The 13,529-nt window shown below is 40.0% G+C and overlaps 1 protein-coding gene across 1 annotated transcript; it reads right to left on the reverse strand.

The window, feature by feature from the left end:
* Positions 1-2,884: 2,884 nt before the first annotated feature.
* LANCL3 (LanC like 3) lies at positions 2,885-10,407 on the reverse strand. Its single transcript, XM_009646422.2, has 5 exons — positions 10,348-10,407; positions 7,836-7,959; positions 6,557-6,754; positions 3,857-4,064; positions 2,885-3,044 (listed from the first exon to the last, which is right to left on the reverse strand). Exons 1-5 carry the CDS (start codon positions 10,405-10,407, stop codon positions 2,885-2,887), a joined length of 750 nt encoding a protein of 249 aa, XP_009644717.2.
* Between the last annotated feature and the right edge of the window lie 3,122 nt (positions 10,408-13,529).

Below are 13,529 nucleotides of genomic sequence, written 5' to 3' on the forward strand. Positions count from 1 at the left end.
AAATCAGAAGGAATTAATTCTACAAAGAGACACTGAGGGAAAACCACCAAAAACCTGACACTGAGTTCTTAATGTATATTTCCTGCCATTTATGAAGAATTATATTAAAAGATAAATGCAAACACGGTGGTTAAAAGTTAAGCATAGTATAATGGAGTGATTTTATTTACACCTATAATGGTAAATTTTAACATATATGTAGTATATGTTACAATAGCAGCACTCACGACTCGATTAGGATCTAAGTTACTGTATTGATTTATTGTGCTCTAGATTTATTGAGGTTTTGGCAAAGATTTTCTTCTTCAAGCATCTCCTGAGAAATAACTAACTGAAAACAATTAAATATTGTGGCCTAGTGATAATTAAAAAGTACGCACTGGGGCCAAAATCTAAAGGTCATGATTACTCTGCTGATATGCGTAGATTCTGTTAAGGCTTAAGTTTGGAGTTGTTTGGGTGTTTTTGACTGTGTAGTTACCAAACCACCAGGCCTTCTTTTTTTATGTTTGCATTTCTAAGTAAAATGATTGGCAATAAATGTAGGGTTGCAACAGCTTGAGTCCAGATCATGGCAGAATCTCTTTCTCTGTCTTACAACAAGACAGAACACAGTTACAGCAGCTCTCTAAATGCTATGGCACAGATGTTGTTACTTACATGTTTTAGCTGAGTAACATTACCCTACAATAAAAACTGAGACTGAAAAGCTATTGACCGCAGGGAAAAAGTGGATGGGCCACGTTTTACCTTCCTTCAACATTTGTTTGAATGGTTCCAGTTATGACGTGTTTAGACACCCATATTATACAAAGCAACTAGAGAAGAATCCTAATGGACTTAGGATCTTCACTACTGACAACTGACTTTGCTCTGATCTAACAGGAGCATTTAAACGTGGCTGGGCAGAGCACGCACATGTCTCAATTGACTTTTTGATTTAGCCTCACATGTATACCTCCCTGTGAAATACATCCTCCTATGTGTATGCATCTCACTGCTCAGAGTAACAAACTAAGTGACATTAATGGCTTTCTTGAAAGACCTTTTTCCCCCCAAATAATAAACAGATAACAACTGTGTATTGAATTTTAACATTTCCATTCACCAAAAAAATCCCTAAATTCTTGACAAACCGATACAGAACTGTGTTGCTTTGTTCACCAATGAAATACGGTTACTTCTATGATTAAGTAATTAATTAGAGCTGCACGGTGCAAGACAAAATAGCAGAAATCCTAATCTGCAGCTCATAATAATGCAAGCCATCTCATTAAGATAACAGTGGCAAGAGTAGAAATGGGATTACTATATTGAAATGGGGAAGGATTGCAAGACCTGGCTCCAACTTATAGCCTGATCAAGGCCCACTGAAATTAAATGGGAACTTTAATCCATTAGGCATTAAAAATAAAGAAATTGTAATCTCCTCCAGCTGAGAATGCAGGAAAAGACACTGCATTCTTTGGCAGTGCATGTAGGTCAGCTTTTTCACCCTAATTGCAATTTTTGACATACTGGTCTTCCCAATCTGTCTTTAAGGGTAATTGCATTACATTATTCCCATATAAATAAAAAAATAAATAGTAAATATATTTTAAATACAGATATTGATTTTATAGTTCTTTTAGTACAAACCTATGTTAGCATTTTCTTTAGCTTTCAAGTGCTGTGTCATATATATAATACATATAAAACATCATATAATTGCAACTGTAAGTGCTAGTGCAACTAGTGTTGTGCAACCCATTTATTTCTACAGCTACAAATCATTTGGGCATATACATTATTTTGTTAACCAGGAAAAGAAGCAATTTTGAGTTTTGTTGTCAGGTTATTCTTAGGATCAGTATGCCATCCAAGGTTTGCATTCAGTTTGCAGGGTTTGTAGTGAAAAATTCATCAAGGAAAATAGATTCTCCATTCTCTGAAATATGAATGTTATTGTGCAGAAATGCTGCTGTAAGTAATTAATTTTTAAAGAAAGCTTTTGTATCACTGAACAATACTTATCTAGCAATGCTGTACGGTGAAGAAAGCATCTGCCTGCTGTATCTTTGCTATATAACTTTTCTATCCAAGTCTTCTCCATGGCTCCACTCATCTTCCCTGTGGCAGGGAAAGTATTGACAAGAAGTGACATGTAAATCAGTAAGGAGACCAGCTCCTGGCCACAGACTGAGCTCTGAAAGGAAGGGTCAAATTCAGTTCTCATTTACAGACATGGACATGCCACTAGCTGAAATGAGCCAGTGAAACTGCAGGCTGAATATACAGCTATCTACAACTATCATTATATGCATATGAAGACGAAAGAGCTCCAAGATACAGGTATTTCTAATACATGTTACTAGAACTACTAGATGTGGTTTAGGTAAAAAATCCCAGATTTTGCCTTTGTGCAGTGTAGTGACACGTCTACGACACCCTCCCCGCTAAGTGCATCGCTGCATGAAGACTTGTTTTTGCAGGTCTCTCTTTAAACCCTACTGGATGCATCACTGTCTCTTCTTTGCACGTCCTTGCAATTCTAGGTTGCCTTTTTTTTCTCCTGTGTAACCACCAAATTAGAAGTTTGATAATGCCCCTTTCTCTCTCTTTCTTGAATAATCAGATTTTGCTTCTTATTACAGCTATGTATCTACCATATCAGATTCAATCACTTCCTCCATTTTTTTTTTCACTGACCCATTTTTTTTTTTTGACCACATGCATCCCTCCCAAAGCCCCAGTGTATTTTCTTTTTCACCTGACTCCCAGCTACGTTAAGGCTAGCATTAGTGGTACCACTGGCTTTTGTAAATAGCCTCTCTTGACAAATAAGTGAAACCGCAGGCGCCCTCTTCCATCGCCAGCAGAATGTGGCCCTGGAGAGTGTTACTCTCTAGACAAAGACACTGAAGAGAGGAAACTCAGCTTGGTTGGGTTGCAGCAAATCAGTCAGGAAACACACAGTTCCCGAGAAGCCTTCATACAGACTATATACACTTTCTAATGCCCGGGAACCAGCCTTAAATTCTTCTGTAAATAAGAACTCTGCAAACCTAAGAAATAGGAAAAAAAAAAAAAAGAGAGTTTGTTATTATTTAGTGTCCCTGTATGTCTACTTACTTGTTGTTTGAAAGCATCATTTTAATAACATTCAAGGATTAAAAAAAGTAGAACGTTCATTATTTAACCTTATGTGGAAATTTTATACTCTCTGATTTTCACGATAAACTTAATTCTGTGAGATCTAGAAAAGCCAAACCTTTGCGATCTGTACATGTGTTATGCTTCTTGTAGAGTTATTAACTTCTTCTGATGTCTGTAAGACCTATTATTAACCGAATAGTTTTTAATAACTTTAATCTGGGTTGTTATGTCAGTAGGATGCAAGCAATGTTCCGCATTGATGCAACAAATTCTGTCCTGATGAAGTAACTACACAAATAAAATGTTCTCACTTCAAAGCAAACGGCTGAAAATAAGTCACCCTAATTACTATAACACTTCTCCTCATTACTCTATGCTGTAAGGAAAACAGTAACAAACACTGAATACTATCTTTTAAAACATGTATAGTAAATTACAGAAATAAAATTAAAGATAGTTGCAGCACTGTGACAGAATTTTCAGTGGGATATACTTGCTTGCATCAGGACAAAATGGAATTAACCCCACTAGCTCAGCCGAATAGCACAATGTCAAACTGGCTAAAGCTGGGAATGATAAATTAAAAAACAGTGAAGTAACAGTAAAGCAGGCCCTATACTTATTTTCCGTGCTTAGTAGCAAGGGATAGTGTCCAATGCTCTGAAAACCATCTTGAAACTTCCCGGGATTACCCTGAATCCAGAAAGGTAGGAACGCTAACCTTTGTGCCCTGTAAATGTATTTTGAGTTTCCAGTGAGCCTGTACAGCAGCAGGAACACGTAAGCGCTACCGGCCACTCCATGGCATATTCCAGGTCCCTTCTTCAACAGGCCTTTCTGCCAAGTTAGCTCTCCACAGCGGATACAAGTGTCCAGATACTGAGGCTTCTTGGAAACCAGGTATGCTTTGGCAAACAGGTATGCAATGCCTAGGAAAACAGCAGTGAGATTGTCTTTTGTAGTAAGTAAGCCAAGGGTTTCATAGAACACACAGGAACATAAATATTAATACACTAAAAACCTGCAGTCTCGTGCTCCACACATGTCAACGTTACATATCTATATGCTACATACGGAGGGGAGAGTATCTGGTATGCTAAAAAGCATATGGTAAGACGTACTTAACCACTCCCCCTGACAACACCACTTTCAATCTTTTCAATGCATTATTGAATTTTGGGGTTTACTCTAACATTCCCAGTCTTTCATCAATTCAAAACAGTAGTCACATTTTTGCCTTTAAAAGAGTAAACTCTTAGCACTGTCTTCTATTTGTTTCAAATCCCCATTCGCCTCACCTATTTACACTGACAGAAACACAAGGATGGGCAAAGTAATTTCTTACATTAGCAATTTTTTACTGAATGAGAAAAAGAAACTTGCTTTTTTTTTTTTTTAGTGGGGCCCATATTGCTGTATTCTAGTTATAAAAAATTATACATACTAACTTCTGTTAAAAAACCCCAAACTTTGGCTTATTTTTAGAGGGGATTCAAATAATTTAATCATAATCTTCAAGAGAGTACTGCACAGCTCAGTTCATGGTAACTTTAAAAGAATGCATACGACACATAAACAAATCAAGCGCCTAAGGAAATGTTTAGAATAGCTCACCTGTGGTCTGAATATAACACACACTGAAGTAGCTGAAATGTGTTCTTGTAAACTACATTTGAGTTATTACCCAAGTTACCCAAGAACAGTGATGGGATACAGGATTTTCTCGGGAAGAACAGCAACAACTAATGAATTTACATGTCTCTAAATGTCTCCTAAAGTAACTTTTTTATGCCCTTTGGGATTTTGTCACTTTTGTTGAGCCTCACTGCATATGTTTCCACAACCCAAGCTAAAGGCCACTCTCAAGATACTTAAACAAAGAGGGCATCTTCCCTGCAGGCTTCATCACTAGGCCAGCCATGCTGTAAAAATAATTTTTTCCTTGTAAAAATAAAAAAGGTTGTTAAGCAAAAGCTGGTTTCGTTTCAGTTCATTATAGTGTGAAAGCAAGAAGCTTGTTCCTTAATCATACCAACAAAAAGGTAATACATGAGCAGAAAGCTCATTTAAGGGATGTTAATTATAATGTACTCTTTGTAACAGAGCACCTTTAAAAGCAATGCATCAATGCTCATGGACATTCTTTAATAAAACTAAGTTTTTCTGTAACCTTCTAGGTTCATGCTACCAAGCCAGTATGAGCAGTTAGCAATAAAATTCTGCCTGGGGGTAAAAGCAATTTCAATATTATGCTGGTTTTGACTGGGATAGAGTTAAATTTCTTCACAGTAGCTTGTATGGGGCTATATTTTGGGTTTGTGCTGGAAACAGTGCTGATAACACGGGGATGTTTTCATTACTGCTGAGCAGTGCTTACACAGAGTCAAGGCCTTTTCTGCTCCTCACCCCACCCCACCAGCGAGCGGGATGGGGGTGCACAAGAGGTTGGGAGGGGGCACAGCCAGGACTGCTGACCCCAGCTGGCAACAGGGATACCCCACACCATATGATGTCCTGCTCAGCACATAAACCTGGGGAAGAAGGAGGAAGGGGGGGACGTTGGGAGTGATGGAGTTTGTCTTCCCAAGTCACCGTTACGTGTGATGGAGCCCTGCTTTCCTGGGGATGGCTGAGCACCTGCCTGCCCATGGGAAGCAGGGAATGAATTCCTTGCTTTGCTTGCGTGCATGCGCGGCTCCTGCTTTACCTATGAAACTGTCTTTATCTCAACTTCTCACTTTTACCCTTCCAATTCTCTCCCCCATCCCATGCAGCATTACTTGTCAAAAGTTGCTTATGTATAGGATTAGATTTTGAACTGACAGACATCAGCCCTACCTCACAAACCCAAACTAAGGATTGATACTCTTCCTCTCTGAAAAGCAGTTTTGTATGGATGGCTTTCAGAAAAAATACCCCTTGCTAGTGCCAACTCCCCTTCACTTTAAAATACTTTGGTCGAATTTTTGCATTACCCATGTAATAAGTACAGCTTAAACTTTGATTCTGATGAGGTGAGGAAAAAGCTATTCTGAAGGCCTTCCCAAAACTCACAGATCTGTTTGTATCTATGTTCTTTCACATAGTATTTCTCTGTCCAGCCATATGCTGCCTTTTGACTCAGCTGCACCACTCTTTGAGGTCTTGCCATGAAAGGGAGCAAAAGCGGAAAACACACAGTTCAAGATCATCAGAGTTCTTTCAGCTGGGGTCACCTATGCTTTTAAGGCAGAAAATACGTCTTCAGCAATAAGTAAAACACTCTTAACTCTAAGAAAAAGCCTAGATAGTTTGCTTGCATCTCACAAAAAGTCAAAATAGGTCAAATTTAACCTGAGATTATCTTCTACATGGAATCACCTAACGTGGAAAAGCAATGTGATCAGCATCTGGCTATTCATAGCATCAATGGGAAAAGAACCTGGAGCTCCATGACACCAGTGTACAAGCTCGTTCTCCCGCTCGATTGTCTCTCCCAGCTCAGGAGGCCAGTTGCTGTTCTGTTCTTGGTCCATAAGAAAATCAACGCTCTGCCACACAAGCTCCTGATCTGCTGGCTGCAGGTACTCATAATAGGAAAGCAACATCTGAAGGATTGATGAAAGCCCGTGTGCTGCACCTGTGAAGAACAGAGACAGTCAGAGGGTAGGTTTAGGTCCTACCTCCATCTCATGGCAACTTTCCCTTGGGACCAATTTCCTTGTCAAGTGCCTGGCTCTTTCATCTTCTTTATGCATAGCAGTAGTAGTAAGTGCTTGGAATAAAAGCTTTCTAGGTGCATGACACTATGATTTGTTACTACTTCTGTCATTTCCAGTTCCCTTAGCTATGCAAAAATATATATGAATTTTTTCTGCTCTCACTCTGATATGACTGCAACTCAGTGCATGCAGTTAAACTGAACCTAAACCGAACAGTGTTTCAAGACGTTATTCTTCTTGACTTGACTGCTGAATTTGCACTGTTACTCTGAAGTCCTTGTTGAGCTCAAACTGAAACTGGGCCGTAAATGGTATTCCCAGTTAGCGACTGACAGTGCCAGTCAGCTAAAACCTGAATTTCAGTGCAAGAACTGTCTGTACATGACAGGGTCTGTAGAGCAGCACCACTCTGCTCCCCTGCCAGAGAATTCACTAACATCTGCAAACCACTTTCTGCAGTGTGATACCATGCCTCGAGGACTCCACTAGGGACCTGCTCAATGACCTCTCACCACTGCTTCAGATGCGCTCCAGCTCAGCTGCTCACGATGGGGAGGAGCTGACCGTATGCTTGAGCTGCATGGCTACAGCCAAAAAACGCTCTGCGAGTCCCCGCGTGGCAACAGCAGCTCACAAGTCACACCCCCTGACGGTTCTCCCTGGTAACCTCCTTGCCACAGGCACGGGCACCGCACCTCTGGCTGCCTCCAGCTGGCAGGGCAGATGTACCGGGACAGACGGGAGACGAGGGACCGAAGGTGCTGCCTGCTGCTCCCCCGGCCCAGCACAGGCACCTCCTGCACGCCCCAGCACAAGGCAGCACCGGTCCTTCCCTCCAGCTCCTCAGTCCCACTTTGCAGTCTTAGGAGGTTGGATGGTCCCAACTCAGTCAGAAGAAACCCCACCCTTCAGGTTTTGTATGTTTTATTTCTGAAGCGTCTACTGGCTCAGCCTCTACACCCAACATCACTTTCAAAGTAGTTGGTGTGTTTTACTCACCGAGATACTCTGTCCCGTAGTAGGAATACATGAGTGGGAACGGTTTCCTCTTCTTCACTGCATATTGCTTTCCTGATTCTAGTATGGCGAGGCAAATTGATTTTATTTGTGCTGGGGTCAGCACCTAAACAGAAACATCAAAACAAACATCAAGTTTATTACAATAATTTTCTTATTTAGGACTCTGCTTTTTTGCTGGTGCACAAGATACAGTCCTGCCTTTAATCTGAGCATGCCGTAATGTACATCCGGATTAAGAGTTCCTTACATAAAACAGTAAATTTACATAATGTTGCTCAAAACCAGTGTTTCATCCCGTCTCTGGAAAGTGATTGTCAAATCTTTAGCTGCACAGAGGAGGTGAAGAGAGGCTCACGAAGAGCTCCTGCCTTTCCTTCCGTCAGTCTGATGAAAGCTGACAACAAGCACCAGGCAAGCTGCAGAGCAACAGCCTCCAAACTGGAGGAAGAGACATTAGGAGAAGATAAAGGAAAACAGACCCAAGGAAGAAGTAAATGTTACAGGCTTTATTGGGACATACTGATATTTCTCAGACAATATAAAAAACAGGAAGGAAGGAAGAGGTTACTAAATTTGCCTGAAAATCAATACTACACGTGGGGGTTCAGAAACATCTTAGTAGAAGATGTCTTTAATGCAGTTGTGGGGAATGGCTAATGCCTTACTCTTAGCTGCGTCGGAAGTAAATAAGCCTGACAAATTACACATTTCACCAGACATGAACTTTTCCAAGTTACTGACCTAAAGCATTCGGTGAGAAATCGGTTTTAAAGGTTGTAACTACAGCTCTAATGATATGCAATTCACTGCAACCATCAGCAATTTCCGCTGTGCCAGCCACATCTGTACATTACTGACCAACACCTAGGTCACTAAAATAATTTAGCTGAAGCGGTGTTTTGACTTTAAGGGAAAGCCTGTACGGCAGCTGTACTTTGCAAAAAAAAAAAATATTTCAACCTATGAAAAGAGAACTGAGAAAGAAAAAAGGCAAAATGAGGCAGAGAAAAGAAAAAAGGCTGTAGAAATAGCCTTGACAAGGTAAATAGTAATCCTAAAACTAACTGGAATGACAAGATAATGTCTTTAAAATGTTTCTGAACACATTTGGGTTTTCTACAATTTTTATTGTCATAGGATTTACAATTACTTCTTCAAGTTTAAAAAATACTGCTAGCATTAAGTATGGAGGCAACATCTGTTACCAACCATATTCTCTCATTTGACACGTAGAAGATGCTACAGATAATTAATGTCACTTAGAACTTGACTGAAAACCAATGGCTGAAAAATCTTGCTTGTCTATCTTACCTTGCTCTCTGATAACACGGCATTTAATTTACAGCTGCTCCAAATGACTATGGTATTTGTACAACCTGGAGAACAACCCACTTCTGAACTTGATTAGTGTTCTTTAATGTTACTGCAGTAGAAGTAAATAAGCCATTAACATCTGGAGACTTCACTCATTTCCAGTCATTTTTAAATGAATTGGTCTAGCTTCACTGAATTTAAAGAAATGGTTGAAATCCTAAGCAAATGAGGAGATCAGGGACATGGTGAGACACACCTCATTCTCTCCAGAGCTCTTGTTTTACTGTCTTGCAGTCTGGGACCTGGTTCTCCAAATTCTATACTTTGTAAAAGGATTAGCAAGGTAACCCTTGAAAAATAAATGTAAAGGAGAGGATCTCCTTGTTGTAATTCTGGAAGGCAAAGGCACGCTGATTAGAAAAATCATAATCAGTTCATTTTCTGTATGCAATGGTTCCTTTACTTAATATATCAACAGGCTTTCAATACAAATCATGTTTTGTGAGGCATATTTTTATGTCCAGCACATTTAATTTTTAAATTGATTTAATGACTATTATAAAATGCTGATTGTGTATTTTAAATGGATTTAAACTTCTGCCCAAATCCAGCCTTTGCACAATGCTGCATAGAGAAGTATCAGCTAGCAAGAAATGCACTGTTTGCCATTTTTTAATATAAAGTAAGTGTAAAAAGTCAAACATTTAAGCACTAGGATTACTTAAGTGTATAGACAGTATTCCCTTTTGGCTGGCCTAATGATATATGCTAATGAATATCACCTCTTTTTCAGAATGCAAAAAAAGCCCGCTTACAAAGCCAGATGAAAAAAGATTATTTCAAATAACGATTAAAATGGATGATAGAAATCAACCTGTCCTGACCCACTTCCACGTTACCAAAGAAAATGGAAAAGAAGATAACCTGTGTATCTTGAAAGCAACCTTCTCTCTGGCCACTCGGACTGACCTGTACGCTTAAGGCAGGTAGGAGATGTGTCCTAAATAATAGCTAAATAAGAAAATTTTTGTGCTGGCTCCAGGTATCTCTTACCAAGTGTCTCAATCCACAGTCACTGTGGGGCTGCTGCCTGTTTTCCAAAACACTTAAATATGAAGGATTTGTATTTGATCCTTATTCTAGGAAATGGTTGGCTGGAACAGGGACCCTCGCTTACCTTCATTGTTAGTGGCCTTCCAAAAGTTGAATGCTCAGAGATCACATTTAAGATCTCCATCGGCGTGCTACATTTTATTTCAAGCAAATCTGTGTCAAAACCTCCTCAGATTTCTTTCACCTTGCCAATAAATAAATAAGATAAATCCATGGCTAGTCCCTGTATGCTCCCCTCACAATATCTTTAACGAAACAGCTAAAAACTTATGACCAGAACAACAATCATAGAATACATTAATCATAATCACAGATGGTGTAGCCGTGGTTCTACAAAGTTCATTTTCACTTCAGTGTAGTCGCAATGCCTCCTTGCCCCTGGGAATTACTGAAGCAATATATTTAATTAGGGATGGCAAAGAAATAGACTGATCATCCCAAAGGCTTTGAACGGATAAATTGCATATTGATATCACGTCCTCTGCTGAAAGCTGTCAGATGCTTTGATGAAGAATAAAGCCAATATAAGAATATGCTACCCAGAAAAAAATTTCATGCTTGAGATAACTACATTTTTTGAGAAACTTCTTGAATGTCATTTAATATGAGCTGGCTACAGAGTAGGTAAAATTATTCTTTATCATGTCAGTACTCAGCCAAAAGACTACTGACACTAAGAGATAGATTGGTGGTGGTTTAATATTTCAGCTAACTCTTTTTGCATTTTTAAAGACACCGCAACCCATCCTGTCACATTAGAAGCGTTCATTTTAGTCTCCTCACTAGACTGAAGTTTGGAATACATGCATTCCACATTTCCGCTGCAATTTCTGTGTCAATTGGTCAGTGGAGTTCTTTGTTTTCTGTTTTAAATCATTGTCCAGTGATGCTGTGTGCTGTTAAGTAACTGTTCCACTTGCACTGGTGACAGCTGCGTTCCCATATACCCTTTACTTTAAGCACAACGCTTACACAGCACTCTAATACTTCATGTTTGTACTACCGCCTGTGTCTAGGACCCCCTTTTTTTATATAGTAAAAAAAAACCACTGCGATTTCTAAAGTCTCTCCATTTTTCTCCTGCGCCACTGCAGACAATATGCCTGCTCCCGCTAAGGCACTCCATAAACTTGTGAATTTTTTAAGGCAGGGACTTTATTCAGTAGACCCCTGTTAAAAGTCAGCGAGGAAGTGCTACATCTACAGCAATCACAGAACATCGCCCTTTTTTTGTTGTTAGCAGTCTTACTTAACCTGAGATCGTTTAGTTGGAAGCAAATAATTTTCACAACTCCTTTTAATCTACTGAGACAGATTTCATAATGTATTGGCTACAACAATGCTAGGCCCTAGATCTGCATTTCAAAAACCGTAGACGGAAACCTTGACCTTGAGGATTAGGCAGAAGGAAGCAGGGCTAGCTCTTCTTTGCTTCTGGTTACAGTAACATTTTCAGCACCTCATCATTCCTCTGAACGCTTGCTACAAGCCCCTTGGCTTGGGATTTGCCTTTTGAAAACCCCTGCTACATGAAACTGCATACTGTATGGAGTACATTTGAGGACTGTAAGCTTTTCATTCTTTTAAAAGATCTGTATTTCTTTTCTTAGGGCTCTTTCCTGTATGTAAGTTAACAGAAGGCGTTACTGAATGCCAAGTATCATTACCTTTTTATAGATGCATCAGTACTTTTGGGAGGCAACAACTACACTTACATTATTGTGGAAAAAGCCTTCTTCTGTGCATATAAAAATTTTAATATGCATCTAACATGTCAAACCTCTCTCTGTCACACTTCTAAAAAGCCATTTACATGAATTTGATCATACAGTTTTTCTGATGCTGTAGAAAGTGTCAAAAATAAGCTGAAAAATTGGGTCAGTCTACAAATAATCTATCAGGAGCTTTGCCATTAGTCTCCTATGCTGGAAGCCCGGCAGAGGGAGCTTGTGAACTAGTTACAATACCCAAAGATGCTGTAAAAAAAAAGATACACATTTCTGTGTTCAGACCAACCTGGTAATTTACTGATACCTTACTGCACTGCGCGATGTTTAAGTTCACTCCTTAAACTTGATCTTTTTCTACCAAAGACAGGGGCTGGGATTGTTCAGGGACCTTTCCGTGCAATGTCATGGCCAGTTCTTTTTCTTCTTTCAGCTGATGCCAACACCTGAAGCCATGCAAGAGTAGCAGGTACAAAGACAGAGGGGTCTGCCTCCCCGTCTTGTTATTCCAGTTCGATTGATGTACCTCTCCTGCAGCACAGTGGGAAGCCCAGCTCCAAGCACAGAGCTCTCTACTTTCCTTATGAGCAGTGGCATGTTCACCCCGTCTTTAAAAAAAAAAAAAAAAAAAAAAAAAAGAAAATTTAAATCTGAAAACTTTGTTCAAGGAATGGGATTCATTCCTGAAGTACTACTGGTGCTGTTGCTGATACAGTATGTTTCATGCTGTAACAGCATCACAAATAGTGCTTTCTAGAGAACATTCTTTCCCAAACTTCTCAAAATAACACAACTACATGACAGTGTGTGTAGACTCAGCCCAACTACTAACCTGATTGTGTCAGTTCATTGGAAAATGCTACCTGACTCCAATCTTGAGTAAAACAGACCACTATGGAGCCCATTGGTGTTGCTTGTTTAACATGTAAATTTGGGGGGGTTTGAGGCTTGCCCTTTGCCTCAGCAGCATTGGAAACAGCAACATCAGTCCTGTCCTGTTTCATGGGTCACTAATTGTGAGTCCAGTCAGAAACTGAAGGCTGCATTTATTCCTGATGAATTAGATTACTGGTAAAGAAGACAATACAGCACTTCTTTTATTGCTAACAGAGTACAAAACTTCCACAGGTCTCACTTGCCAGGACCATATAGCACCAAGCCCATCAAATTTTGCTGTTAAACCTGTCCTACAGAAGGGGCAAGTTTCGGACCCGCCTGCAAATGAAGTGTTGCACAAAAGGATGGAGCAGAAGTGTTACTGTAGCTAGGAGGCTGGCTGGGAGCAGCTGGTGCTGCTACACAGTCAGTCAAATGCAATGAGCATCTGCATTCATTGCGTCTCAAACACTGTAGAGTTTCAAGGAAAAAAAGAGCAATTGGCCTTTCTTCAAGCTCCCCCCCATCCTGGGTCAACCAAGAGAGAGGGAAAACATGAGTTGCTCTGGTTATACTCCGTTCCTCTCCCCTGTCTATCTCCCCCCCCCAATTAATGACAGGCCCCAACATCTCTCACGCAGCT

This window comes from Egretta garzetta, unplaced genomic scaffold, assembly GCF_000687185.1.
Source record: "Egretta garzetta isolate BGI_Z169 unplaced genomic scaffold, ASM68718v1 scaffold70, whole genome shotgun sequence".
NCBI lineage: Eukaryota > Metazoa > Chordata > Aves > Pelecaniformes > Ardeidae > Egretta > Egretta garzetta.

Excerpts from the sequence above, each read along its gene's own strand:
- LANCL3 (XM_009646422.2), bottom strand. The coding sequence starts at position 10,407 with ATGGAGATCTTAAATGTGATCTCTGAGCATTCAACTTTTGGAAGGCCA. Across the intron at positions 4,065-6,556 it reads CTGGTGTCATGGAGCTCCAG|GCATTGCATACCTGTTTGCC; the intron begins GTTCTTTTCCCA and ends CTGTTTTCCTAG. Across the intron at positions 3,045-3,856 it reads TACATTTACAGGGCACAAAG|GTTTGCAGAGTTCTTATTTA; the intron begins GTTAGCGTTCCT and ends CCTATTTCTTAG.